A 26,463-nucleotide genomic window follows, 5' to 3' on the forward strand; every position below is an offset into this window, starting at 1 on the left:
CTCCTCCGCCTTCCGCGCCGCCCGAGCCCCGGCCCCGCGGCTCCGTCCTCGGCCCGGTCCCGCTTCCCGGCGGGCCGCCGCCTGCATGTCGTTGCTGCCCGCCGCCGCCCTGCCGCCGCCCTGCCGCCGCCGCCGGCCCCGCCGCCCCGCCGCGCCGGATGCAGGTGAGTGTCGCGGCCCGCCGGGGCCTGGCGGGGCGCGGGGGGGCGGGGAGCGGGCCCGCGCCGCCATGTCGGGCCCCGCCAGCACCGGGGCCAGCACCCGGGCCTGCCGCCGCGGCCTGGGCCGCCTCGCAGCCGCCGCTCTGAGCCCTCACGGCACGGATCCGTGTGTACCGGGGCCGGGGGGGCTGCGGGTTTACTCCCGGCGAGGGGCGACCCGGAGGGTCCTCCCCGTGAGGAGGAAGCGGGGGTCTCTGGAGGCTGGGCCGCGGTGCACTGGCAGCCCCCCCTCCCCCCCCCGAGTTGCTTTTGGGATGCCAGGTCACCCTATAGCCCAGGTTGGGGGCAGTAGGGTGAACCCTGTCCATGGGACAAGCGCTTGGCCCCAGTCCCTTCTGCACTGGCGAGCATCCCATGGTGGGACATTAGCCTGGTGACCCCACAGAGCAGCTTGGGGGATGTGGCAGAGGTCTGGACGCTTTTTCCTGGTGCTCCACAGCAGTCCCGTATGAAGAAGACAGGCAGGAATGTCACCTGCGATAAAAGCTGGGCTTCGAGCTCAGGCGGTGGTGCTTGCAGATAAAACAACACACCTAAGCACTGAGTTTTTGTAACAGTTTGGGGCTTGCTTTTTAAACTTAAGTACTTTTGGTAAACATGGCGGAGGGCTTGGTTGCTTCCTGCCTTTCATGGCCACGCCAAGTTTTATCTGACCTTCTGAAATCATGGCAAGTACGGTTTTATCAGGCTGTTTTTGAAACTTTGAATAGACAGCTAAGCGTTTGCTTTGGGGAGTTACAACTTGTCCTGAGCCAGCCTGCTGATAGGAAGTTTAGATGGTCTTGTCCAAGCGGCAGGGTTAGCTACAATTCATTTCATACCTGTGCCATCCCCTCCCCATGACACCGAGCACAAACACGCTATCGTGCATCCAAAACTAACCTGGAGGGGAAAACACCTCATCCCAAAGTCGCTCATGGTTATACTTCCTGTGTGTGTAGACATGGTTGATAATGAAAGTGATGGTAATGTGTTTATTTTTAGCCTCTGCCATTCCTTTGAGGTGTTTCTCTCCCTAAAAAATACATTATTTGTAACACCAAAGTCTTCCTTGTGACACAACCCAAGGAATTCCTAGAAGCTGTATCCCAGTTTGGAGGGCCAAAAAGCTCTGATGAGGGTTGAGCATGGCATTTAAAAGTATAGCACTGCCAGTGATTTTATTTCCCTATAAAAATAGGAAGTGACAGTGAAATTTGTACTGCCAAAGACTGCTCTTCTGAAACACAGCCCGCTTCATCCAAACAGAACTTATGTCAGAGCATCAACTCGGGCGTTAAATCTCCTTGCTCCCTGTCTTCAAAGGTGATTGAAGATGACAAAAGCCCCGTTACAGATTGACTGTTCAGTTTAACTGAACAGTGGCAACTTTGCAGTGCTCTGCTGTCTGCTAAACAAATCCCATTAAACACTTTCAGTTTTGTTTTCTTGGTACTAAAAGCAAGGGCTGTCTGAGTGCTGAAGCACAGCAGAATTTAATTTATTTTCATCTTTTCTTCCTACAGGCACTCTTTCCAGTTCAGTTTGTATATTTAATTGAAGGATAAAGTGCAATGTAAACGGCTGATAGGTATTGCTACATTCCTGAACTAAGTAGGTTTCTTCCGTCTTTGGAAAGCTGAGGTCTTAGTGTGCCACCACCACTGAAGTAAGACAACCCGTCACCAGACAGTTAGAAAAACAGAGCTTGGCAGCAGTATGGAAACCACAGAACTTTGCACATTCATTTTAGTCGCCGTTGAGTTTTCCACCGGGTCTATATGGCAAACTTCTGCTGGCACAGCTCTGTCTGTGAGCTCTGTGACGAAGTGTGACCCATGACTGACATAGCTGTGCCAGCAGAAGTCCTAGCTGTAGAATCAGTTATCTGCAAAAGTGCACTTTTACTGATACAGCTTGTTTTCGTTTCTAAAGGCTGTTTTTCCATATCATGGTGACAGTGCTGCTGCCAGAAAAGCACCATGCTCTGGGGATGTAGTGTAATCAGACATTTTTTTGCCTGGCTTGGAAGGGACAACTGGTCAAGCTTAATTTCTGTGTGTGGCTCTCCTCTTCCATCGACTGTCTATAGGATTTCACATTTGCAGTGAGAACTCTCTCCTGGAAGTAAGTGATATTGTGGCTGCTACTTGTTTTCTTTCCCTCAAAAGGTGTTTATAAAACTTCCATTTCATGTGATAAGCTGGGATTTTATTTATTTTTTTTTCCCCATGGAGACTGTAGTGGTTTTTCATTAACAATCTTGGTTTTGCAAAAAGGGAGGCAGGCTTTTGACCAAGTTTTCCAAGTGCAGTAATTTAGTCTTCACACCAGTTTTATAAGAGACAAGCAAGAAAATGATCCCAAGGTGTGTGCAGACTTTGGCAGTAAAATAAAAAGGCATCACTGGAGAAAAAATAATTTGTTTCCACACTGGATAAGTCTTTACTTAATTTAAATCTGTAACACCAAGAAGAAAAACTTACATTTAGGTAGATCACAGTAGCTACTGTCTTTTTTTGTTCAGAGACAATGGGGGAGGTGTATTTCTTTTTTCTTGTTATTCAAATCTTTCTGGGGCCATTCTGTTTTTAAGTGGTAAAATTATGCCTCAGTAACATGAATAATTTTAGGGCAAACTTTTTTTTCACCACCCATTAAAAAGATACTGCTTAAATCTGCTTTAATCTGCTGGACACTTTTGAGTTACTTGAGTTTAAAAGGGGAGATAAATACAAATAAATGGCTTGCTTACTATTTATTGGAAAGAACTTTTGTGATACCAGAAGGGCACTCGAGGCACTGGATGCAACCTCATTTGCAGAATCCTGAGAAAGCAAATGTAACAATGGAGCTTATTTATTTGGGAGCATAAGATGACATTTGGGAAAAAAATTAATAAAATAAGTTAAAATATGTCTTAGGCATATTTAAACTCAGGAGGATTTGCAGTAGATTTACAACTTTAGAGCATTAAATACTAAGTCTCTTGTGAAATCTTTTTCCCCCCAAATTTACGTGCTTTTCTTGATGACAGGCTGTAATCAAGGCTTGGGTGCTTGTTGCTTGCTTTCTGCAGTTTATCGAAGCATTTCTCCTGTCTCAGACAGATTTGCTATCACCAGAAAGATACAGATAGCTCTCCTCTACATTTGTCTGTGCCCCTGGGGTGGCTCAGGCTGGGGGAGCAAGGTGATTTCAATGCTGTACTTAGCTTGTTCAGGACAGCTGTCAAGTCTTCCATTGCTGTGGAAAGCTGTGTAAAAACCCTGACTAAATCCATGAACTGTGCTTTTCCCCCCTTTTATAAGGTTATCAGCTAACTTGTGTGTCAAAATATACAGCACACTGTCTCAATGGTGCAGCTATGCCAGCTGAGCCAACTGAACATTGCCAGTGCCGGAAGGGGAAGTGCTGCTTTGCTCCCAGCCCTGCCACGCATCGGACCCTGTTCTGAGCCACTTTTGCTTACTAACCTGATAGCAAATAAATAAACAGAGCAGGAGGTGGAGGCTGCAGGGTATTCACATATTTTAAAAGTGTTGGTTCTTAGATCAGCAGTGTAACTTCACCTTTTGATTAGTTCTTTGGGTTTCAGTGGTATGCCCATACAGCTTCTCCATCTCATCTGTAATGATAAAAAAAAAGAGACTGTTTTGGGATGTTTCTTTATCTTTACTCAGTCACAATGTTCCTGAAATTATCTTGCTCCCCTTCCCCATCTTAAAAGGATTGTGCATCTCAGGTCCATGTCAGCAGAATTATGCATTCCCACCTCAAGACCACCCAAATAAAGATCAAATAGTTAATAGAGTTCAAAGTAAACCCTGAAGTACACCCCACAGGAGATGGCCAAGAGACTTTTTGGGCACAGGATTTACTGGATCTCTTTGCGCCTCTTTCAGGACTGCTTTGGAATAAATTTCAGAGAAAGTTGCAGAGAGACTCCATGAAAGGTCTTTAGCTGAACACACTGACTGGCTTTGTTTGAAGCGTGGTAAATTCATAACAGGGCTTTGTGATACCTACCTGTAATGGCAAGGTACTGGATGGGCGTTGGTTTCTGTTATTTGGGGAAAAACTCTCTTAGAGTGGAAAACGAGAAAAAAATCCACAAAACTCCCAAACCAACCCCTTCAACTCCCCCCAAAAAAACACAACCCTAACTGATAGTACTCTGAATACAAGAGAACGCTGGAAAAAAATCTCTCCCGAAAAGTTACTCTGGAATCCTGTTTAGAAAAACAATGTGTACAGTTGCTTGCACGTCTCCCTACAGAGGATCAAGTAACTTAACAGTGTTTAGACACTACCAGAAAGCTTCCCCTCCAGGGTTTGAGAGGTGGTGGTCTTTAAAAATATCATTCAAGGTAGGCAGAAATGCATTGCATGATATTCTACAAGAAACAAGTTTCATCCCTTTCAATGGAAGATATTAAACCAGTGCTGGTAAAAATGCACCAAGATGAAGAAGCAGCAGCTCTCAACACTTTTAGCTACAACCCACTTGTAGTGAGTGAACACAGAGATTTTGGAAGCTGTAGGAAGTCAGCGCCCATGGCTAAGGAACAGAACCCCATTTAGCCATTGCATGTCATGCACACAAGTAACTTAACTAATGCTTGTAACCTCCATATGTACACAAGGCACAGATAAGGCTGTGTGTGTTCACCCTCACTTTGGTATTTCCTGATGTAAATGATTAATGGTGCTTTATAGCTTGCATGGGATTGTAGCTGTTTCTGCTTGGCATTTAGCTAAATGGTTTATTGTCTTTCACATTCCGCTTGCCTGTAAGGGAGCTTTATGTTTTCTCTGAGAAAGGTATATAAAATGAGATTAAAAGGAACTGCAGATTTCATTGGATATGAAGTCTAGTATAGGTGCCTATTTGAAATGAAGTTAACACCACGTGGACATTGCTTGCAGGCAGATTTACAGCACAGTCCTATTAACAAAGGTGTTCAGACTGTCTGTGCCATCTGCAGAGAAATTAAATACTTTTTCCCTCTTTGTCAAAACTAAAAACATTGGGGAAAGTGAAGCTTCCACTTCGAGCACAACAGTGAGAGTAGGGCCTGAGGAGAGAGGAAGAGGAAGGGTTTTCTCTCTTTGCCTCGCTGCCCAAAGCAAATTCAGGCTTGCTTGTGACAGTGATGGTTAAAAATGGCAGTGTCAAAAGTAGTGGTCTCAGGCTCAGAACAGCAGCAGGGCCACCTGAGGGAAAAGTCTAGGAATATATATGACAGCCCAGTGATGGATCTTCAGAAGGGTTTTTGTTTTGGATTTCCCTCCCCCATTTGCAGCTTGAGGACTAGTAAATCTTTGTTTACAGACACCAACTGACTAAATCCTTCAGAGCACCCTGCCATCATTCCTGCTGTTGTGAGTCAGGATTATTCCTTACCCTAAAGAAAACCTATTGTGCCCATAGCTAGGAGCAGCAGGAATTTTTATGGCTGGGAAACTACTGGAGGCACCCCTCCTTGAAGAGCCCGTGGGCCTTTGCCCCTCCCAAGTTATGCACCTACCTGTGGTCTCCAGAGGCCTGCACTGGAAAGGGGAATGGAAACCAGATCTCCTGCCTAAGGGTCCTTTATCCTGGCCACAAATCCTTCTATGACTGCTACTGCAAGTCAACAGCTCCCCAGTCTCCTATTTACAACCATGTGAAACAAAGAAACCCCACAATTAAACCATCTTAAATGTTTTTAAAGGCAAAAAATATTCGTGGGCTGAAGCAGCTCAGCAAGTTGCAGAAGAGGGAGGAATGTTTAGCCTTGCATGGCTATGGAGGGAGGTTTTGTTGTCTGCAGGCACGGAGGAGAAGGTCTCCTGAGGAGAAGCAAGGGGGAAAAGTGATTGCCTTCTGCTTTAGCAATACACGTGCCACAGCTCATAGCTACAGAGAGAAGGGATATGTAGTCTTCACCTTATGGGGTCCTCGTATTGAAAAGGGATGTTTCCCTACTTAAGAAATGGCTTTGCTTTTATTCTTAAGACATTTTGACAACTCCAGAAACCTGCCTTATGGACAGATAGCTTTGAAAAGCTATGAAAAGCTTTGGAAAGGTGTTTTTTTTTTTGGGGGGGGCTGCTAAGCAAAGTTTTGTAAATGCTGAGATGTCTGCCTTTTAGGTGAATTTGAGATTCAGAAAACTTCTCTATTTCCTGAGTGTCTGCCCTGAGACCAGCTGAAACAACCCTCCAGCAAGTTTCTTCTCTAGGTGAGGGACCTAAACCTCACATAGGGAGCAGTAGTGCAAAGTGTCCTCCTCTTCCTTTTTCCCCTTTTTGCTTTGGTATCAGAGTTCATTGAACTTTTTTTTTTTTTTTTAGTTTATCAGATTTCACAAGTACAAAGATAACTACATAAAACAGCTGCTTTTGGTCAAGCTGTTAATAACAGTCAGGATTTGTACATTGTGCTCAAGCATGCTGTTTACCCTTTAGGGCAGCTGAATGAATTGATTGGGTAGTTTCCCTCTTGCTTTTAAGGAATGCTTCCATCTGAACATCTTTGTGCCTTCTAATCACAAATAAGTTTTACTTTTTTTTTCTTCCTAAGAAATCAATCTGGAGGTTCTCTCAGAAGGGTCTGGCTTGGCTTTAAGTATGTAGAGAGAGAAACATGTTGAGGATTTCCTTCTGCATGTTTTTAGTTGTTAACTTTTCTGTGTGCTAGAGGAAAACTGAGAAAACAGGGAAGCAGAAAACATGCTTTGTGTGCTTTGCTGGATATTATCGTCCCGTGTTTTGTAAACAGCAGTGGAGAGGTCCTGTGGGTTTTTATGTTTTCAGCTATATGGCCTGCAGCCCTTCTTGCTCCTGGTGCTTAGCACTAAGATTTTGTGGCCTAAAATGTTATTGGGAACCTTCAAAGGAAAGGTGCTCTTCAAGCACTCAAGATAAATTTGTCTCTTCCATGGAAGCTAGCGAGTTTGGTCTTGGGGGTAGAGGTGAGCACACACCCCAGACTTGCTTGCCATGCATACTTGTGTGCGGTCAGTAAGCTTCCAAATGGCACAAACATGGTATATATCCCTCAAATAAATGTCTTCTATCTTGAATCAGCCTTAACATGTGGAGAATATCCTTCATTTTTCTTGTTGCTTCAGAGGAAAGCTTGAGAGTTGTCACCCAGTCATCTATGGGGAGAAACATGGATAGGAACCAGTACCAGCACTGGGACACTGCCAGTGTTTCCCAGTCTTTTGGAAAGGATTGATTCACTTGCTTCTTGTCAGAGCATGTATTGGTATGCACATATGACATGGTCTGCTGCAAAAGAGAACTTCCTGCTCATACAGATAGGAGACTTTAAACTGATCTGCAAGGGATTTAAAAGCAGAACAGTTGTCAGAAACTGTGCTCTTCAGGTAAAAGAAAACACTCTTCTTTGCATTTTCTTACACTCATGGAACTTGCAGCTCCAGGCAGGAAAAGGCCAAATGGAGCAATAGTTCCAGAAAACTGGTTACTGCTTCCTCTAACTCTTATAATTCAATTTATATTTATTCTGTTACATGAATTTAAAACTGGCCCTGGAAGTGGGAGAGAGCTAGCACAGGATGAATTATCCACCCAGCAGAAATTTCCACTTGTGAACGCCTTTCCTCTAATCCCTTTTTGTTTTGGAAAGTTAAGAAAGCAAAGGGAAAACGGGGCCACACAACTTCTCACATTCCAGAATACAGTCAACAAGTGCCAGGAAGAGTCAGGTTCAGCTTGTCAGATGTCCCTTAGCTCGTATTTTTACCTTTACTTTGTATTGTACCTGTGCAATGATCCTTTTGTTTCTCCTTCTCAGTCTGGAGCAAAAGGTTGCAAAGGAGTGGATAAATTATGAATATTCTGAGTGGATGAGAGAAGCAGATGTATTAAGTATTTGAGAGCTGTGGATAGGAGGTTTGGGGGTTTTTCAACAGTACTAAGAGCTCTTTGAAAATCTCAGATGACAAGGTTATGTAGCCTTTTTGAAGACTTACTTAGCAAAGTCTTAAGTGAGGCTATGACCTTAGGATGCCTATTTCCTCCTTTGATGTGTTTTTTGGTGTATGGTTTGACTTGAGGACTGCAGTGACTAGTCCTGTGATGAACTGCAAGATCCTGTGCACGTAAAGGTGGAACTGTTCCATTTTAAAGACATGGCCACTTATTTCGTGGCAGCTGCAAGTATGGACAAAACAACCCTGGACGTGTATGAGGGGAGATGAGTATAACTCAGAAGAATTTTCTACTTGGAAAATTATGTGTTTCAAAACCTCAAGCTGTCAACAGTGCTGCAGCATTCCTGAATCCATACCTTCCTCTTCCACGTAGCCACTGTGTATGTGATCTTACTTTAGACACTGTTTCTGTAAAGCAGCAGTGTGCATGCTACCCAGTGGTGAGTGATGCTTGCCAGGACCAGGGCTTTGTGCCATAGTTCTCTTACTTGACTTACTTTGAGAATGCATTATCTAGTTTGTAGCTTTATACAGTACTTAGTTTTGAGAGTACTTGGACCCTCAGTGCCTTGAAAGCAAGTGTCAGTTCTGCAGCTTTTCCAGTGTTGCTCTGTGGTTTGCATAACTCTGTATCAACAATGAAGGACCATGATCAAAACTCAGCATGACATGGAGGAAGGGAGGACCACAAGGAAGCCTTTGCAAATACTGACATTAGAGTACTCCTGAATTAACTTCTCACCTGCTAGCATCTTTAGAAATAACAGAAAACTGGCCTGTTTAAAGAACTTCAGGAAATTAGGTAATACACACGCTTCAGATGAAATCCCTTCCAAGTGACTGAACAGAGGAGTACACCCAAGTTCAACCTACCTTCTGGAACAGGAACAAGCGCAATTCATACCAGCTCTCAGCCATGCCCCCCGACAGCTAACATACACCTCATGGTTTGTTCTTGTATGGCTTGCTTCCCTCTAATAAACTGAATATTACATCAGTCCTTCTGGGCAACAGAATTAACATGCTGCTGATGTTGATGGAGAGTGTTGCTGCACTGGATAGCAGCTTGACCCTCTGGAGATAACAGCTTTTGTGTGCCTTATTGTGGGCGTCTTTCACAAATGGCCATAGTTTAGCTTCCAGATATCCACATCTTGCTTTTCTGCTGGAGGTAAATTTCTTGGTCCCCACAGAGATTGTCTTGGGCTATTGTTGTAGTTTCTCATTTTTCACCTTGCTGGAATGTAGCCAGAAGAGTCTTTGCTATTCATCAGCATGGATTTTAAAACTAAAATTTTGGAAGTTGAAGTATCTGTAATTGCACATAGGAGAGATTCAGACAATCAGATACAGAAGCAGCTGAACTGTCTTTCAATATCCAAATAATATGCTTTTTTCAGGCTATCAGGCATGCTTTTTTACTTCTTTGATTAAAGAAGTAAAGTACATTTAAACATACCCTACTGAGAAAGGGGTTTATGCCTATAAACTGCTTTATTTAAAGAGATCCCTTTTTTTTCTCTTCCTCTTCTGAGGATACAAGCCCAGCTACTTTAAGCACTAATGCAGCATCTTGTGGCTTGTTGAAACTCAGCTGTAATATGAAAATGCTAATTTATTGTGCCAGCAATTGCAAAACAGTTTCCAATACTGGCGTGTACTTTTTCCTCTGGCCTTTATTTTTTAACTCCTCCTTTCATAATCTTGAGCTTTGGCACATCCAGACCTACCTGTAGTTGAACAGGGCAGGCCTTGTACATTTAAAGCTATCTGAAGTAAGTTTTATGGTGGCAGATTTCCCTGTTATTAATTATTGCCGCAAAAAACCTCCAGATTGTGAGCGATAAGCTGGCCGTTATCTGTCTGTCATATAGGGAGAGCAGCTGAAGTGCTGCTAGGCTTTGCTTATTTTGTTCAAGTGTTGGCAGCCTACTGCTGAAAGACTGAGATAGCACTGTAGCTTTGGAAATAAGCTCATTTGTTCTTTTCTGCTAGCACAGACTTTGAAGGATGAAAGGTTATTGATGATTAGAACTGTATCTTAAGGAAAGAAAGAAGTGTTCCTTGAGAAGACAGCTTCCAAGTTGCTGCAGTGGTGTGTGTGGATTAATAATTTTGGTGTAGCTTTGCTTAGAAAACAGATCGATACCTGACTTCTCTCCAGTTATTGATCCTGAGAAGCTGAATGAGACAAGGTGTTGGATTAGGCTTGTCAATAAAACAGCTCTTTCTCTTGAAGCTCAGGGGTGCTTGCACACTACACCACTTCATGCTCACTCAGTTCTTGGTGTTGAGAGTTTTCAATCTCCCAAGTCCTATTGGTGTCAAGCTGGTATTAGGAAAACCTCCGGCTCTAAGTTGCAGCTGCACTCAGATGCTTTTCTTCTGTGCCTGCAGCCCAGGACAGTGTTTTGTCTCGGATGTTTCCTACTGATCCAGCGCCAGCTGCTACCTTCTCCGGACTCCCAGTGACTGCAGTTCTTAATCCTTTAAGCCCCTCTGTCCTGTATCTCATTAAAAGACCAGTGCTCTACAGGGGATGGGACAGCATTTGAAATGGGTCAGTTCTTTGAACTAGGGGGGAATACTTGTGTAAATAAATCTACTCTTTACATGATCCCTTTAGGGGCTTCTGATTAGATTTATTTACAGGCTGCCTGTTCAAACTCTTCTTGCCCTATAATAGACCCCTTGTATGCATTTCTGTTAAGCAGAGCTTTGTTCTTGAGGAGCTACCTGCCCTCTGTTTGCATGTAAGCTAGCCCTTAAGAGCTCCTTTGAAAGCAGGCATTATAAAAGGCATCTGCATTCAAAGGCAGGTTATTACTCTATGACTTGATGAAGATATTCAGGAGTTGTCACATATGCAACTAGGAGTAATAGGCTTTCAAATAATCTTCTGGTTCTTCTGGAGCAAGGACTGTAATGTTAACTAAATACAGAAATTAAAAATAACTACTGCTACATAGTATCTTTATGCAGTAAATAGTTCAGCTGTTCTTGTAAGTGGGGGTGTGACATGGAGGAAAAGGAAGGGTGGAAACCTTGATACTCATGTGTCACCTGTGATTTAGGAAAAGACTCTACTTCATTTAGAGGAGATGAGGGAACAGGGGGAAATAACTAGTGGGTGTATGTCAGTAGGACAATTAGCATTTCCATCAAGCTAGTGCCAGTTGGCTCTACAATTAATTGAATACAGTTTGTTCTTCGCTTCCCACTCCTCCCCCTTGGCTTTTGCTCTGTTTCTCCAGGGTTTGCTTCTGTGACTTTCCCATACTTTTCTGAGCTTCTACAGTCTTTGCTGAAATGATGTCATGAAGCCCCCTGCGATCCCACTGCCACTGAATTCACAACCAGTTGTAGGTTCTTGGTTACCTCTTGCATTTCACTATTCCCACTCCAACTTGTATTTCACCATGCTTAAGCTTGTGCTGAACATCAGGACAGGCAGAGGAGGCACAAAGCCTTGCAGGATGTGGTGGCTGAGCATCACTGCAGCTGGTCATACATCTTGTTTTGCTTGCCTTACAGGGGCTTGACAGCACATGAGTAGTATTGGTGTGCCAGGCATAGGCAGTTCCTTACTGGACTTAGTTAAGGTACAGGGATTCCCTTTGTACAAGAGCCTCCAGTGGAACCTTCTGAGCTGCTGCACCTCTCGATGAAGAACTTGCTCATGAGCAAAGAGAGCATTTTCTGTGAAACTGAACATGCAAAGCTTAAATAGCCTCCTCTTGCTGAACCTAATCTGAGTACCACATGGAATAAAAACTAGAGCAAAGCTTGGACAAATTCCATCATATTGTTGTTGTGCTTGCTGTTGACATGTCCTTTTCACCACACTTCTCTGTTCAGTAGCTGGATTGCATGAGTGAAATCCTGCATGCAGTTTCACACAGGGTTGCCGCCACTTTGGTAAGGACTGCAACACTTCCCAAATTGTCAACCAAGCTGATCAAGCAGAAATGTTTTTTTCCCAGCCCTGAAGATACTCTGTTAAGATGCCTCCTGCCTGTGCAACCTTGTTCATAACATGACGGATTGCTTTCCCTTGACTATGGCAAAGATAAAATTTTGTCAGGCAGGGGCAGCACCATAGTAAGAGTCTGTCCCTTCTGCTTCTCAGCACAAACATGCTTCCTGACCACTTACAGCTTCGAGGAACAGCATTTCATCTTCTAACCATCAGTATAGAGATCCCACTACTTAGGTCTTCTCACTTCTGCTCATTTTACTTACATGAGTTGCAATACAAAGCTGTAGTCCTTGAAGGAGAAATGCCTTGTGATAGGTACAAGGACAGACTGTGAAAATTACTTCTGAAGCTTATTTTGTTGAAATATCTTCCACATCTAGTATTTGTCTTGATCATGGAGAAGAGATGGCAGTTTTATTAAAACATTAAGCTTGCAATATGCATGAAGATTCACTAAAAGTTTCAAGTTGAGGAATTTCAGTACTGAACCTAAGAGTAACAAAGATGCCTTACTAAAGCAGGTTTGGTTTTAGATACATGACTGATGTGGTTCAAGAAAAGCGCCTTATTACCTTGCTGTATTTTATAATGCTTAGCAGATGAGAAGAGTGCAAGACGGAATATTTTTCTAATAGCATTACACAGGAGTAAGTTGTACTTGTGGACTTCATTTGTTGCTAGCTCCCTGGTGCCAGCCTTGAAATTTTAATTGTTACTACTTAGAGTTAATACTCGCTTCAGATTTTATCCTTTGCCTTGCAATTTATTTCCACTTGCTATTTAAGTATTCTCTCTTGATAGGATGCTTGTATCCAAGTAGTCGCTATTTATCCACTTTGATTATACTCTCCTCAAAGATTGTTGGTAATCTCAGTATTGGGAAATGACAGTAAGAAACTGCTTATTTTCTCTTCTTAATAAAAGAAAAAAATATGATGAGACATTTTTATTTGTTTCACTGATAATCTCTATTCCCAGTCAGGTTACTTAGAATAAGAAATTGAAAGGAGACAGTACCTTTGTTGGCAGATTCACAGTGTGTGTTAAACTCTTGGTAGAGACAACGTATGCAGAGGTGGTTGAACAAGTCCCTGCAGGAAAGCACAATGAAGAAAACTCATATCCAAGCAAGAAACTGTCAGAATTCCTCATGCATATTTTCTTTCTTGTATATATACACTAAATACTCTATGATATATGAGTTTACCTTAAGCTAACACATATATACACATCCTAGTATTAGTTTAAATCCCTTCAACAATCAACTTTATTTTCTTGAACTTCATTGCCCCAAGTACTCTAAGTCAGTTCTTGTATCTGTGGGTATTGGCTGTACTTTCCCTTCTCCTTTGGGGAGCCAAAATGGAGAGACTTTTGTCATGCACTCATAAAAACAGAGCACGCTTATTATAGAGGAGCAGCCTTCCTCTCCTCCCTTTGCAACCATTTAGGCCTGTTTACAAAATGCATAGAGAAAATTCTCTATTTTCCAGCCTGTAGTCCAACTTTCCAACGTTAAGTAACATGTGCCTGTGTATATACATGGGCACGCACATGCTCTGGCCTCGTCAGCCAGCAGGATTTTTAATTCCTGGGAGGGATCACCATATGGAAGCGGATGGACAGTAAGCTGTTACTGCACAGGGGAAGGAGGAATGATTCAGGGCAGTCTGCTGGATGGTTTTCAAAATGCTTTGGCAGTTTGACTCATCTATATACAGAGGCTGGGGAAAAAAAAAACCCACAAAGAATGTCACTCTGCTGGAGGCGAGGATTTTGAGTTGTGCCAACACATCCATGAACTGAAGCAGGATGAAGTTGCAGCTCTTTTCTATTTGCTTCCTTGTAAGAAACAGACAATTCATTTATGCATTGAGGTATGGAAGAACTTAAGTGGAAGAACACATTATAGTCACTGTAATCTAAGAAATGTGTCTTGTACCTCCCTAGAGAAGGGACTGGTCATTATCTTGCAGCAGCTTTGACCTATCCAGCTCTGAAGCCCTCCTGCAACACAGATGCCAGATAATCTGGGCAGCTTTGAGCAGGCTTTCTCTTCCCATTGAACATACATTAATCCTTCTGCTTGATGGGGGATATTTGCCTTCGGAAGAAGAGATCTGACTTTATTAAAAATGATAGTGATGCATTTAATCTCTCACAACAACCCTGAGATAGTTAATTTGGTGTGTTTGTGTGTGCTGCATAATGGAAGAGATTTCTTATGTTCACAGCTGCTGTTGATTTCCCCCATTCATACAAGAAAAATTACACTTTGACTTAAGAAATTTCCTAATCCTTAGCATGGTGTCCTTTCTTCTCTTGTTGTGTGGGTGCAATTTGTAAGGCTGCATTCAGCTTCTCCCTAAGAAAAGTCACAGTTTATATTTCATATTGCTAGCTGTGTCCTCCTTATCTCACATTCTCCATACATGTATAACTTGAGATCTTCTTAGATAAGTAAGCACAAAAGAGCAGTGCTCTTTTCTGTTGTTACCTGGTTGTCTGAAACTCCCAAGTATGCAGAAGCTTTTGTTGTTTGTTGCCCCAAAAAAATGAGTCTTCAGAGTAAAAGCCTGTGGTATGGCCTGATACCTCAGAACTTTCCTCTTTAACACTCTACCTCTTCAGTAGCTACATTATTCCTTTTTTTTTTTTTTTTTTGGGGGGGGGGCTTTAGTTACCAGTGTGCCCTGTACACAAAAGCCAGCAAATACAGCAGCATATAAAAACAAGCTTGTAAAAAAATCAGCCGCAAACCTCCTGCTTGCAACTCTTCCAAACCAAATACTCTCTCCCTAACCTTTTTTGTATACAGCTGAACTAGCTGCTTAAGTTCACCTGGGATCATACGTAGGGTTTCAGCTGAGTAACCCTGTGATGTCAGGATGGAATTGGAGCCAAAGAGTTGGTGCATAAGCATGACATTGTTAGGAACCCTCAGATCTCCAAGTTTATGCGGAACTTACTTTCTTACTAATGCACTGATGTTCTCATATTCAGGTTTTCTTTAATTTCCACAATATCAGGGCCATACTATTTAAGTTTATATGGTGAGATCTGTAGTGGAGGGCAGGTTTTAGCAGGGGTTAACTGATTTGGAGAACTCAGTGTAGGTCCCTGAAGACTGAGCAAAAATAGGTTGGGATTTTTGGATACTGGTTTAGTTCCAGGACAAGCAGAGGGGGCGACGGGAACGATAGGAGTTGGGAACCGAGGCAGAATTCATTTTCGCTTCAAAAAAAAAATACATGTGGTGTCTTTCAAGTCTTGCTCAATGTTATGCAGTTAAAAAAAAAAGTATATTTGATTTGTTTTCGCTTTTCTGTAACTGTGGAAATGACACTGATGCTCCTTTGAGCCAATACTATTCCAAAATAATTATAAAGTGACTAATACCTGAAAAATCTGCATGCCATTTGACTCGCAGTTCAGGGCTTGCTTCATTGGAAGGCCTTTGACAGCCACAAATTGCTTTAAATTGGCAGAGCACTTCTTGTAACAAGCAATATTTCAGCATAATTTAATTGGATTCCCTGCCAAGGAGGAAATTGTAATCCCAAAGCTTTTTGATGGTGTCACCTGGTCGGTGGTCATCTCTTGGCCTGTGGGCAGGTATGGATGAGTGTGGGGTGACTCAGATGGTCCAACCACCATAGTTTTTTAAATACTTCCTCACCAGGCTCTGAGATGTTTGTCCAGCTTCTGCCCCAGTGTGAGCAGTGAAGGATCTGGCAATGGGAATGCCAAGCCCTGCTCTGGTTTCCAGTGAGGCTGCTTGGCAGCTGGAGGAGACCACAGCTGCTTCAAGGCTTTGAATTGATGTGTGTGTGACAGCAAGGACCCCTGGCTGGATTGAACCTTCCTGAGCTGTTAGTCATCTGAGCCTGGCTTCTGATGAAACAGCGAGCAGAAGCACTAACAATCTTCTGCTTGCTTTTTGAGCTAGAAGTGCACCTTGAGAAGCCCATAGGAAACAACCACAGACAGAGCTTTTTTGTCAACAGTATGCGGGGCAAGCAGGAGCTTCACTATGCAGAAACTGAGATTTAAAGCTCCCTGTGTCTGATACTGACCTGGTATCATGCTGTGGAAAACAAGACTGCAAAGGGCTCGGTAAGCACAGCGTGTGTTTCACAAAGTGCTCACCCAAATGCTGCTGCTGGGTGTTGGACAGCAAAATTTGCGATGTCCTAGGTCCAGATGTGGTAGAAGTACGGATTGTTTTAAGATGTGACAGATTAAAAAGCAAAGTGGAGACCCATCCTGGGTCAGTTTAAAGTCTTAAAGATCAAAAAAACTCCCTTCTGCCATAAACCCTTAATCCTTTGTTGGTATTCTGCTTGATTTTCACTGAGCTTTTAGGTTTCCCCTTGTAATCTGCAGGATGCCTTAAAGATTAAATAAATATTGCCAGGTAGCAAAATCTCATTTTCTGTTAAAGGATCATTGCAGGTAGCCCTGTGACAGTGATGCCGCAGGGTGACTTGCTGCAAAACTAGCTTGCTACTTTTTGACACGGACAGGCTCACTCTGTTTATGCTGGGTCTGAAATGCTGGGACTGTGGTTTTGAGTCTGGTCTCTATCACATTAAATTTGTATCGGGTTGTACCTTAGGTAGCACACTTGATGCTACTCTAGGAAATTACTTTCTACAAAGTGTGATAGTGTTGCAATGTGTTTCCTCGCAGGCCTTGGAACTGGGATTCTGCTCTCTGCCGCAATTCATGGCTCTGCTGGATGGCTATGGTCAGTTCCAGTGGTCTAGCAAAACCCAGGAAGGGCTGTGTTGAGACATGGTGGAATGTGGATTAGTTTCATATGTGTCTAAGAGTAAGGATGCCCAGGAGAAAAGGTGAAATAGGGTTTGGTGGCTCTCAGTAGGGGCTGAGAGGAATCATTTCATGGGGCCAGGGCTGCTCTTGCTTCTGCACATATTTAACAGTGAAGATAAATCCAGCAAAACCCAAGCATTGGAGATATAGTGTTCCCAAAGCATGTAACTGTGTTGGGAAGTACTAGTCCTGATTTTGGAGTTCTGAAACAAGGATCAAAGGATCTCAGGTATAATCCTGTATCCTTAAATGATCTTAAGTTTCATTCAGCACCCTGAACTGAATTGCTGCAGTCAAGCAGCGTGAGGGCAGAATCCTCTTACCCTGTGGCTTTCCTCGCTTTATGACTTCACCTGTAAATAGAAGTTATCTCTAATTAGATGTGGGACTTGTATCTGCCCTGTGCTTGCATCAGGGAGCCTTAATTCAGTGTGAATGGAATTTCCTTGCGTGTTTGTCAGGGAGGGAAACACCAGACCTGTAACTGAGACCTTTCTCAGGGGAGAGCCCTGGCAACTCCTGCTCCTCTGCAATGCCCAAACCCTGTTTTGGTGATCTGTATCAGTTGGAAGAAACTCAGTACTTTAATCTCATAAAGGGGATGTGTGATCTTTGTTTAGGACAAGCTGAAAAAAAAAAATTCCCCTGAACTATTTTCCTCAAATTCTTCATAGTTTTCTGTCTTGTCAGTTCAGCAAACCAAATGAGTTATGGTCACTATTCACAGCTATTGCAGCCAGTTCTAGTAGAGATGTATGTATGAGGAGAAAAAAATGCATCCTGTAGACCAGCTGCTTTGGATTTGTATCAAATTGAGGTTTGGGTATTTCATGTGCCTGGGGAGGAAAAAAACCTGTGAACATCAAGTTCAGCTAACCTTATGTTTTTAAACCAAACAGCCCCTCTCCCTGAGTTTTTCTCTGGGGGAGGTATGGAAGGAAACTTCTCCCCATGCCGTCTGGAAGGTGTATGTTTTTTGAGTGGGACATCAAAGCTCTCTTCTGACAAGAATGTGTGCATCTGATATTAAAATATGTCCATGCATCTGATACTAAAGTTTGTGTCTGGGCTGAAGCCCTGTATGTACAAGAACAGCTAATGAGAATTATACCTGAAGTTGTTTTAGGTCTCCTAGTAAAAAGATCTTGACTGATACTGAGCATGAAAAAGCACAAAGCAGAGAAGATAGCCAGTTAATGGGAAAATTGAGGTAATTCCCCTCCAGACTGCAGTTTTGAGTCTTGTATAAATGGGACTTTGTATGTTGAAAATAATTACTGTAAAAGCAAAGGGAAGAGCCTTCTCTTCAATCGCTGGTTCCTTGTGAAAACTCCAGGAGGGAGTAACCCGCTTGCTTTTGCCAGGAGCAGTGAAATGCTGTCATCTTGTCTGCAGGTTCTGCACGCAGCAAATAACTCAGCAATGATGTAGGTTATGCTTCAGTCTGGGGGAGACACTGGGAAATCCAGAAAGTGTGCACTGGGGCAGTAAGATAATGCTGTGCATGATTGTAGAAGCACAAACTTTGCAGAAAGAAATGTTCTTCCCCATTATGAACCCGTATTCTGCAAAGGTCTGAGCACCTGCTCAACTCCATGAGGTAGGAGCAGTTGGACTGGTGTTAGCGTAATATTTATTGTACAGAAACTCTAGGGCATGTCCAGGGACAATTTCCAGGATATTCTCCAATTATTTGGGAAGGTAAGCTCCTGGGGGGCTAGAAATGAAGGAATGTTGTGGAATGGCAGACAGTAATGGTTTTGGTGGTCTTTCAGACTAACAGGGATGCCAAAGGAAAAATATGATCCTCCAGATCCTCGCAGAATTTACACCATCATGTCAGCAGAAGAGGTAGCCAATGGGAAGAAGTCACACTGGGCTGAGTTAGAGATCTCAGGTGAGTTGAGTTGGTTTTGAATTTTGGTTCAGTGGGGTTGTTGGTGCCCTAGAATCGTACTGGGCACTTTCAGGTAGAGGATCCTGTTGGGAAAAGAGTTTTACTGAGCTGGGGGAGGAGGAGCAACACACTAAACAGTTGCATCTGAGTTTGGTTGGCTTATATTCAGCCCAGTTCATTTAAAACAGCAGCTCAGATTGGACATGAGTTTTTGGGTAGCACATCTGCTTCCCCAGAACTGTACGTCTGTCCTTTTAACTAGGAGGGCTAGATAATTATTTAAAGTATACTTGTAGAGAAGATACACAAAGGTATCTCCTGCAAGCATCACTCCGTGTTCCAGCAAAGTGGCAGAATATCTGATGGTTTAAGAGCACAAACCTGACTGAAGATGTGATTCTTTACTTTTCTTTTTTAGGTAGAGTGCGGAGTTTAAGTACATCACTTTGGTCGCTGACACACTTGACTGCTCTGCACCTCAATGACAATAATCTTACTCGCATTCCACCTGATATTGCCAAGCTTCATAATCTGGTTTACCTGAATCTGTCATCCAACAAACTCAGAAGTTTACCAGCAGAACTAGGAAACATGGTATCTCTCAGGTGAGAGAAAGTATTCTGGTTAACTCTTCAAAAAGCTATATTCTGGGATTGGGACCAAGAATTTTATCTTGCTTTTCACTCTTGTGCTTAAAATAATTCAGGATGGGTACAAAGCTTCAGTTCTAATAATTATTTTAGGGTTCATTACCCTTCTTTACTGATCTCTACAGGTGCATGTCTGTAAGCTATGTAGTTTCTGCTCCGAAACATTCACTGAGACTTGGTATTTGCTTGCTGTTTAAATTCTCCCTGATTTAAATTGGGTTTCTTTGTGGCTTTTATGGTTTTTTTTTGGTCAGGCTTTGAAATGGGAAGATTGGCATATTTTTCCATAACACAAAAGAAATTCAGGGTGCAAAGTGTCATCTTTGAAGATGCACTTAGGAAGTGATACTCATCAAAAGTGTTTTTTGCATTTGCTGCAGGGAATTGTTTTTAAATAACAATCTGTTACAGGTTTTGCCTTATGAACTTGGACGGCTCTTCCAGCTGCAAACCCTAGGTTTGAAAGGTGAGTGTGTTCTTTGCAATTAAATATTCATAGGAGTACTCTTGAATAACTGAGGGGGCTGCCCACAAAATCTCAGTGTATTACCTCAGCATTTTGTTAGGGTTTATTTGAGATACTAAGCTTGTAGAAAAAGCCAGTTTGGAAAATGATGCTTTTTTAATGCTGTCAGACTTCCTTATGTGGCTATTTCATATCTGTAGATAGGTAAATAAACCCTTTAAGCTACTGTATTATTAAGTGAGTCAAAAGAAAAAAGTCTGTGTGTGCCAGCTATTTCTATAGCATCTGTTACTGTGGTACTCTACTGTTACAAGTTAAGCAACCCAGATATCTTCTCATTATAGAGATTTTCTTTGGTTGGAAAACCTTGAGAAAGTCAGGCAGCTAATCACCCAGTTGTTGTTTTATGCTGTTGGCAGGCAATCCTTTATCACAAGATATTCTCAGCCTCTACCAGGACCCAGACGGAACTCGGAAGCTACTGAACTACATGCTTGACAATCTAGCAGGTGACAGCCTTAGAACTCTGATTGACAGAAGAGGTTTAAAAGCATACATTTCTGACAGCGTTTCCTGCTAAAACAAGAATCTGAACCACTGAAGGCAGAGTATTTTCTAACTGCTTTTGCATTTGTTGAGTGGTTCCAGTTGTACACACAAACACACACTGTGGAGGAGGTTGAAATATATTGTCCAAGCTTTTCCCATATTACCATATTACAGCCAGTTGTTCCCACTGTTTGAAACCCTTCAGTTACCAACAAAACTGCAAGGTCTTCCTGGCTGAAGCTCTTTTGATACTTTCTACTAGAAATTATAATCCAAATGCAAGCAGAATGTGAAATTTATGTATCAAAATACCAAAGTAAGTAAGAATATCCAGTATCTGACTTGAATCCTGTGTTGTTGTTCTGTAACTGAGTTTGCTGGTTTGCCTCTTGATGTCTAATAGGTTAAAACACTGCAGGAATGATGGATATAGGATAAGACTCTTGGAGAAGGGTGTCTGAATCCACTACAGGATTTACCCCTTCTTCTTCAGCAGTATATTCAAAATGCAGGAATACATTGGTGGTGCTTCTAGATTGGAAAGCAAGTGACAAAAACAGTGATGAACCTTAAAACTGACAAATTTGCCTTTACTATAGCTAGTCATTTACCACTTACATTATTTTTGTCTGCCTTGGAGTGTAAAAAGATTCAGGGAGTTGGGGTTGCAAAGCACAGTATAGAACATTATTGTTTGCTTGTCATTTTGACTTAGAAATTGTAACTTATAAATATAAACCCTGAATTAATCACTGGTTTCTGTTTTTTTTTAGTTCATCCAGAGCAGCTGCCTCCAAGGCCATGGATTACTTTAAAAGAACGAGACCAAATTCTGCCCTCAGGTAAATCTGCAGTTCTTTACCCTATGTTCACACAGTGATGCGCTGCAAAACTTCTATTTGGATTTATTTTCAGAGAAGTCTTCTGCCTTACACGGAGCAGATTGAAAACAGCAGTTTGTGTTGATTTGTACTACGATGATTAACATATGGCTGTGCTGTATGTATCAGTTTTGTAATCTGAATGGGATGCCCATCATTTCTTTTGCATTTTAGGCTCACACCTGTTCCAGCCACTGATGCCCAAGCAAAAGAGCTTTTTTTAAAAGAAATTAATTTCTCAGAAGTGGTAACTGTAAAATAACAGTGTACAAATGCTGTGGCCACGCTCAGGCTAACCGAAGTGAGACTTTGGGAAATGCCTATCTGCAAGTAAACACGCGGAGTGCCTGGAACTGAAGTTAGTTTAGTGCCCTCTATTGTTGCTTTCGGTAAATTGCAAGAGGCAGCATTTCTTCGGGCTGTCCAAATCCAGCGGCTTTTCCTCCCGTGCTCATCCTGAATATAACCAACCAGAAAAAAAGATAGGAAGAAATGGAAAATGCCAGAAGTCCTGTAAGCCACCACCACATTAAGTTCGGCATTTCTGTTCAGATTCCTCCCTAAGTCAATGTCTCAGAGGAGTTTTATAACTTTATTTTTATAATCAAACTTCATGAGCACAAATGGAATTCAGAGGTCATTAGGAAACATAGTATTAGTCAACTGAGCTGTGGAATATATGATGGTAAAAACTGTAACAATTGCGTTGCTTGTTGTTATAAAATTAAACCTGGCAGCAGAAACCTTCTGTGACTGAGTATAAAAAAGTACTGCTGTGGGATAGCCTCATAGTAAAACCTCTCTACTTTCCCTGCAGATTTGAACAGTCTTTTCCAGTGGCATGTTGCTAGGGTGTTGCATTTACCCATCTTTTTTAATCTTGGTGTAAAACCTAAGGGAGTTCAGAAGTTTGTGTGTGAAAGAAGTGTGTGTGAAGCTGAATGATCTGATGAGCTGCATGCTGACTTCTCTCTTTTCTTTTTTTCAAACGTGACCAAATAATCTATTAGGTGCTAGCTGATGGATGAATTAATTTTCTCTCTTCCCTGCCTTCACCCAGACATTTCTCTCCCTCTTAGACTTGATAGACACAACTTAGAAATGTTTTACAGATGCTAAGGATGTAGTACAAATGTTTTGAAATCAGACTGCCTAAAACTGAAGCATTCTAAAGCAGCATTTCTGTCTGATTTCTTACCAAACCAAGAGGCTGTTCCTAATTGTTGCCTATACTTAGATCTCCCCCATCCCCACACCAAGAATCGACAGCAAAATGGGATTGCATTACTTTGTAATGCACACAACACCTCTCCTTTTGGAAGTAATGCTGATTTTTTTTTCAGGAGAGTTTAGCCTTGTTTGGTAACTGCTGGCTCATAAAATGCTCAGTAGAGTAAGCCCACTGACTTGTGTTCAGCAGGCACTCCAGAATAGACCATGTAAGATCCAGTATTTTGGCTTGAATAAGTTCAGCATTTGTAATCTTCAGAGGCTGATAACCTTTCCCTGTCTTTCTTTCCTTCCAGCATCATTTACAGTTATGTGTTACAATGTGCTGTGTGATAAATACGCCACCCGGCAGCTCTATGGCTACTGCCCATCTTGGGCACTCAACTGGGAGTATAGAAAAAAGGGAATCATGGAAGAAATCGTCAATTGTGATGCAGATATTATTAGTCTTCAGGTAACTGGAAAATAACTGTATTTTTCATCAGAAACAGAAAACATTAACTTCTGCCCTTAGAATGAAATGCTTTCTTCAGAGCATCATACTCATTTGCCTGCTAACAAATTCCGGGGCTTACCCATACAAGCTGTGTGCAAAGATCCTTGTTTATGCATTGGCTTGTGTTTTATGAAATGAGACAAAGCAAGTGAGATAAAATTAACTAAATTAGTAGGTAATCTGTATTGGAAGATCTGTGTCTTTTCCTGCTCAGATAAGCATCCTAAATATTCTCCTTCTGGGTATATAGGGTTTACTGCAGAAGGGGAGAATGAAAATGCTGTATTCCCAAATCCTGACCCATTCCTGCTTGACATAGAAGTTAAAATCTAAAAAATACTCTCATTGGTAAAAAAAAGGGACTCTTATGGTAACAGTTAAATATTAAGTGTCATTGGTACATGTATCCTGCTGTGTCATTAGAAATGTATTGCCAATGTTTAGAACAGTTGAATGCTTCTGCCTTTAAAATGTTCTTTCATTTTTTAAGCAAGTTCTGGTAGGCAAAAATCTCACTCAAGAAGAGAGTAGCTACCTTGGTCTGAAAACCTCAAGAGATTAACCTCTAAAATCCTCTTGGAGACCAAATGTTGCTACAAAGAAAATGTATTGTTACAGAGCAGCAAGAGACCCTTGTGTGAAAGAAATTACATATTAATTGTTGCTGGATACTTGTAGACCTCTCAGAAGTTTTAACCTAGGATGGTATCCATGTTCAGATGTCAAAAATACCAAGTGTCATCTATTGTTACTCAAAATAAACCTGTCACTTTCCCTTCTGAGGGGATTCCAGGATATGCAGGAATGTAAATCTGTTTCTGGTAGGCCATTAATCTAGGAAGTAACATGATTTGTGCAAAGAGAAGCTTTTTGCTTTGATGAGAGCTGCTGACTGCAAGCCAAGGCAGGCACAAGTTGCCGTACAGAAATAGGAATGGTTTGCTTGGCTGTGTTAGCCTAAGGTATTTGTGTTCAATTCCAGGAAGTGGAAACAGAGCAATACTTCACCCTTTTTCTGCCAGCCTTGAAAGAACGAGGATACGATGGATTTTTTTCTCCAAAGTCACGTGCCAAAATCATGTCTGAGCAGGAGAAAAAGCATGTGGATGGCTGTGCAATATTCTTCAAAACTGAAAAGTAAGGGGCAGAAACAGCTTTTTAAAAATACATTAAAACCAGCTTGATTTAGGTCTGAAAGTTTTCCTCAGGGCACATTGTAGCTGAAGTCCTATAAACCAAAATAGAAAGTTCATGACAAAGAATGAGCCTCCCTTCTTTTCTGCTGCTCTGTTTGCAACAGCCCTTCCATTCTTTTCAGAGATGAACAAAAATATTCCTTCAGAAACCAGGGAAGTTGCAGGAGAGCTGGTACAAGTGAAAACTTGCATGTTTGTGTGCACATTTTTTGGCAGATCTAATAAATACCTTCTGTACAAACTTCTGCCTTGCTTGACAGCAGTTTCATCCCTCTAAGAGTAAAGATCTAGAAGCTGTGCTTTCTTAATCATCAGGTATTAAAAGATGTATTACTGCAAAAGGATCACAGAATATTCTCTGCCCTATGAATCAATAAATTGTTGAATACCTGATCCAAAAGATTCTGCTACACTAAAGGCGTCAGACTATTGGGAAGGGAGGAGAGGTGGTGGCATTCACACTTCTCATCTGTGTAAACTGTTCACAGGTTGTACCATACTGAGTATCCTTCTGAATACTCCCTCAAAACAGTTTCAATAATTAGAATGGAAGTTTTGCAAAGGCTGCTCAGAGTTTTCACTGCTTAAAAAAAAGCAACAAAAATAAACCTTTCAGATCATGTATAAAAACAATGGGTTTGACTGGGAAGTCTGTGAAAACAAACAGCTGATGTTTTTCAAACCTTGAAACTAACAAGGGTATATAGAGAACTGATTATTATGCTTTGGCTCTTACATGTGAGAACAGAAGACATAACACTCGTTTTCTCAGAGCACAAACAAAAAGAGACCCCAACTTTCAATAGGTAGCCTTCAGTTTGTCTAAAACAAGGCACTTTGGGGCATCCTAAGGCTGAAAGGGAATGAAAAAACAATTTCACAAAACTAATGCAGATAGCTGGTGGTTTCAAAGCAGCTGTTTTTCCACAATGCATTTGCCTGCAGTAAAAGGCAAGCCTTTAATTACCATCTCATCTTAATTTTTTTTTTGCCTAGAACACTCCAGAAGAGGTGCAATAATCTCTGAGATTGCTCTGAACAGTCTTCTTGGAGTGCTATGCTGAAACATGTAAACACTTCCTAATCCCCAGCTATCTCATCTCCCATCAGAGTATCTTGCTTGCCAGACAAAGAGCTCCATCCACACTGGGGGAATATTTCTTAGAACTGTTTTCACTTTTATAAAACAAGCAGACAAAAGAAATGTGCCTCACCTCGTGTCTGTAGGCTCTCTCCTTAGACATGGTATACTGGAGTGCAGATAGAAACCACATCTTTTCATGTAGCTGTACGTCAGATGTGTTCACATGTGATTCTCTTTGTTTTATCAGGTTTACACTAGTGCAGAAGCATACAGTGGAGTTCAACCAAGTGGCAATGGCTAACTCTGAAGGTTCTGAAGCTATGCTAAACAGAGTGATGACAAAGGACAACATCGGAGTTGCCGTCGTGTTAGAGGTGCACAAAGAACTATTTGGAGCAAGTGAGTATGACCATGGTTCTCTCACTGATAACTCAAACCACATAAAGACATGAGTTATTCCTGAATAATATTTCTCAAGAATATTATTGCCATTGCTGGTTGTAACCAAATACTTGTGGATGAGCAAATGCTGTTTACTGTATGATAGCCCATCAGTGGGTAAGACAGGACACACACAATGTGATTTCCTGATCCACAGCCAGATGCCCAGACAGCATTTAGCTTTCTCCTTTCAAGCTTTTGTCCCTGCTTTCTTACTCTGTTAATTTCTACTTGAAGAATTAAGCTTTTCCAAGTTGTATGTGTTTATATGCACAAGCTCTTGCCAGTCATTGTCAATAATGTTCAACTTCTATTTTCAACTCTCTTTTTTTTCCCCTTGGTTGAATCCTTCCATCTTCCCCCGATGATTGTAAGACAGTGCTAATGTACTGGTGCAAAAGAATGAGATTATCAGGTATCTTTTCATGCCACTTGATTGACTGGCTGTCACATTTTCATTTAAGTTTGATCAGATGCAGTAGACAATTTCAACATACTTAAAATTGCCACCCTGCTCTGTCTGCGTGTCTGGGTTTTTTTTTGATGGCTTGTTGCCAGCGTAGCCTTCAAAGGAGCAGAATGTCTATATTGCAGGAGTGGAAGGAACTG

The 26,463-nt window shown here is 41.9% G+C and overlaps 1 protein-coding gene across 4 annotated transcripts in view; it reads left to right on the plus strand.

Annotated features, from left to right (window-relative positions):
• Positions 1-119: 119 nt before the first annotated feature.
• The window catches only part of CNOT6L (CCR4-NOT transcription complex subunit 6 like), a 30,064-nt gene continuing 3,720 nt past the window's right edge, over positions 120-26,463 (plus strand). For 2 of the 4 annotated variants that reach the window (XM_034062927.1, XM_034062926.1), the window contains exons 1-9: positions 120-164; positions 18,740-18,861; positions 19,280-19,466; positions 19,892-19,977; positions 20,397-20,486; positions 21,300-21,368; positions 22,934-23,091; positions 24,116-24,270; positions 25,661-25,812. In XM_034062927.1, the coding sequence (XP_033918818.1) occupies positions 18,750-18,861; positions 19,280-19,466; positions 19,892-19,977; positions 20,397-20,486; positions 21,300-21,368; positions 22,934-23,091; positions 24,116-24,270; positions 25,661-25,812 (1,009 nt within the window). In that variant the 5' untranslated portion in view covers positions 120-164; positions 18,740-18,749. Of the gene's footprint in view, positions 165-16,088; positions 16,245-18,739; positions 18,862-19,279; positions 19,467-19,891; positions 19,978-20,396; positions 20,487-21,299; positions 21,369-22,933; positions 23,092-24,115; positions 24,271-25,660; positions 25,813-26,463 lie in introns of those variants that run through there. The other 2 variants (XM_005150228.4, XM_031049978.2) reach the window with 2 other exon arrangements.

The sequence above is a fragment of the Melopsittacus undulatus genome, chromosome 5, assembly GCF_012275295.1.
Source record: "Melopsittacus undulatus isolate bMelUnd1 chromosome 5, bMelUnd1.mat.Z, whole genome shotgun sequence".
Classification (NCBI taxonomy): Eukaryota; Metazoa; Chordata; class Aves; order Psittaciformes; family Psittaculidae; genus Melopsittacus; species Melopsittacus undulatus.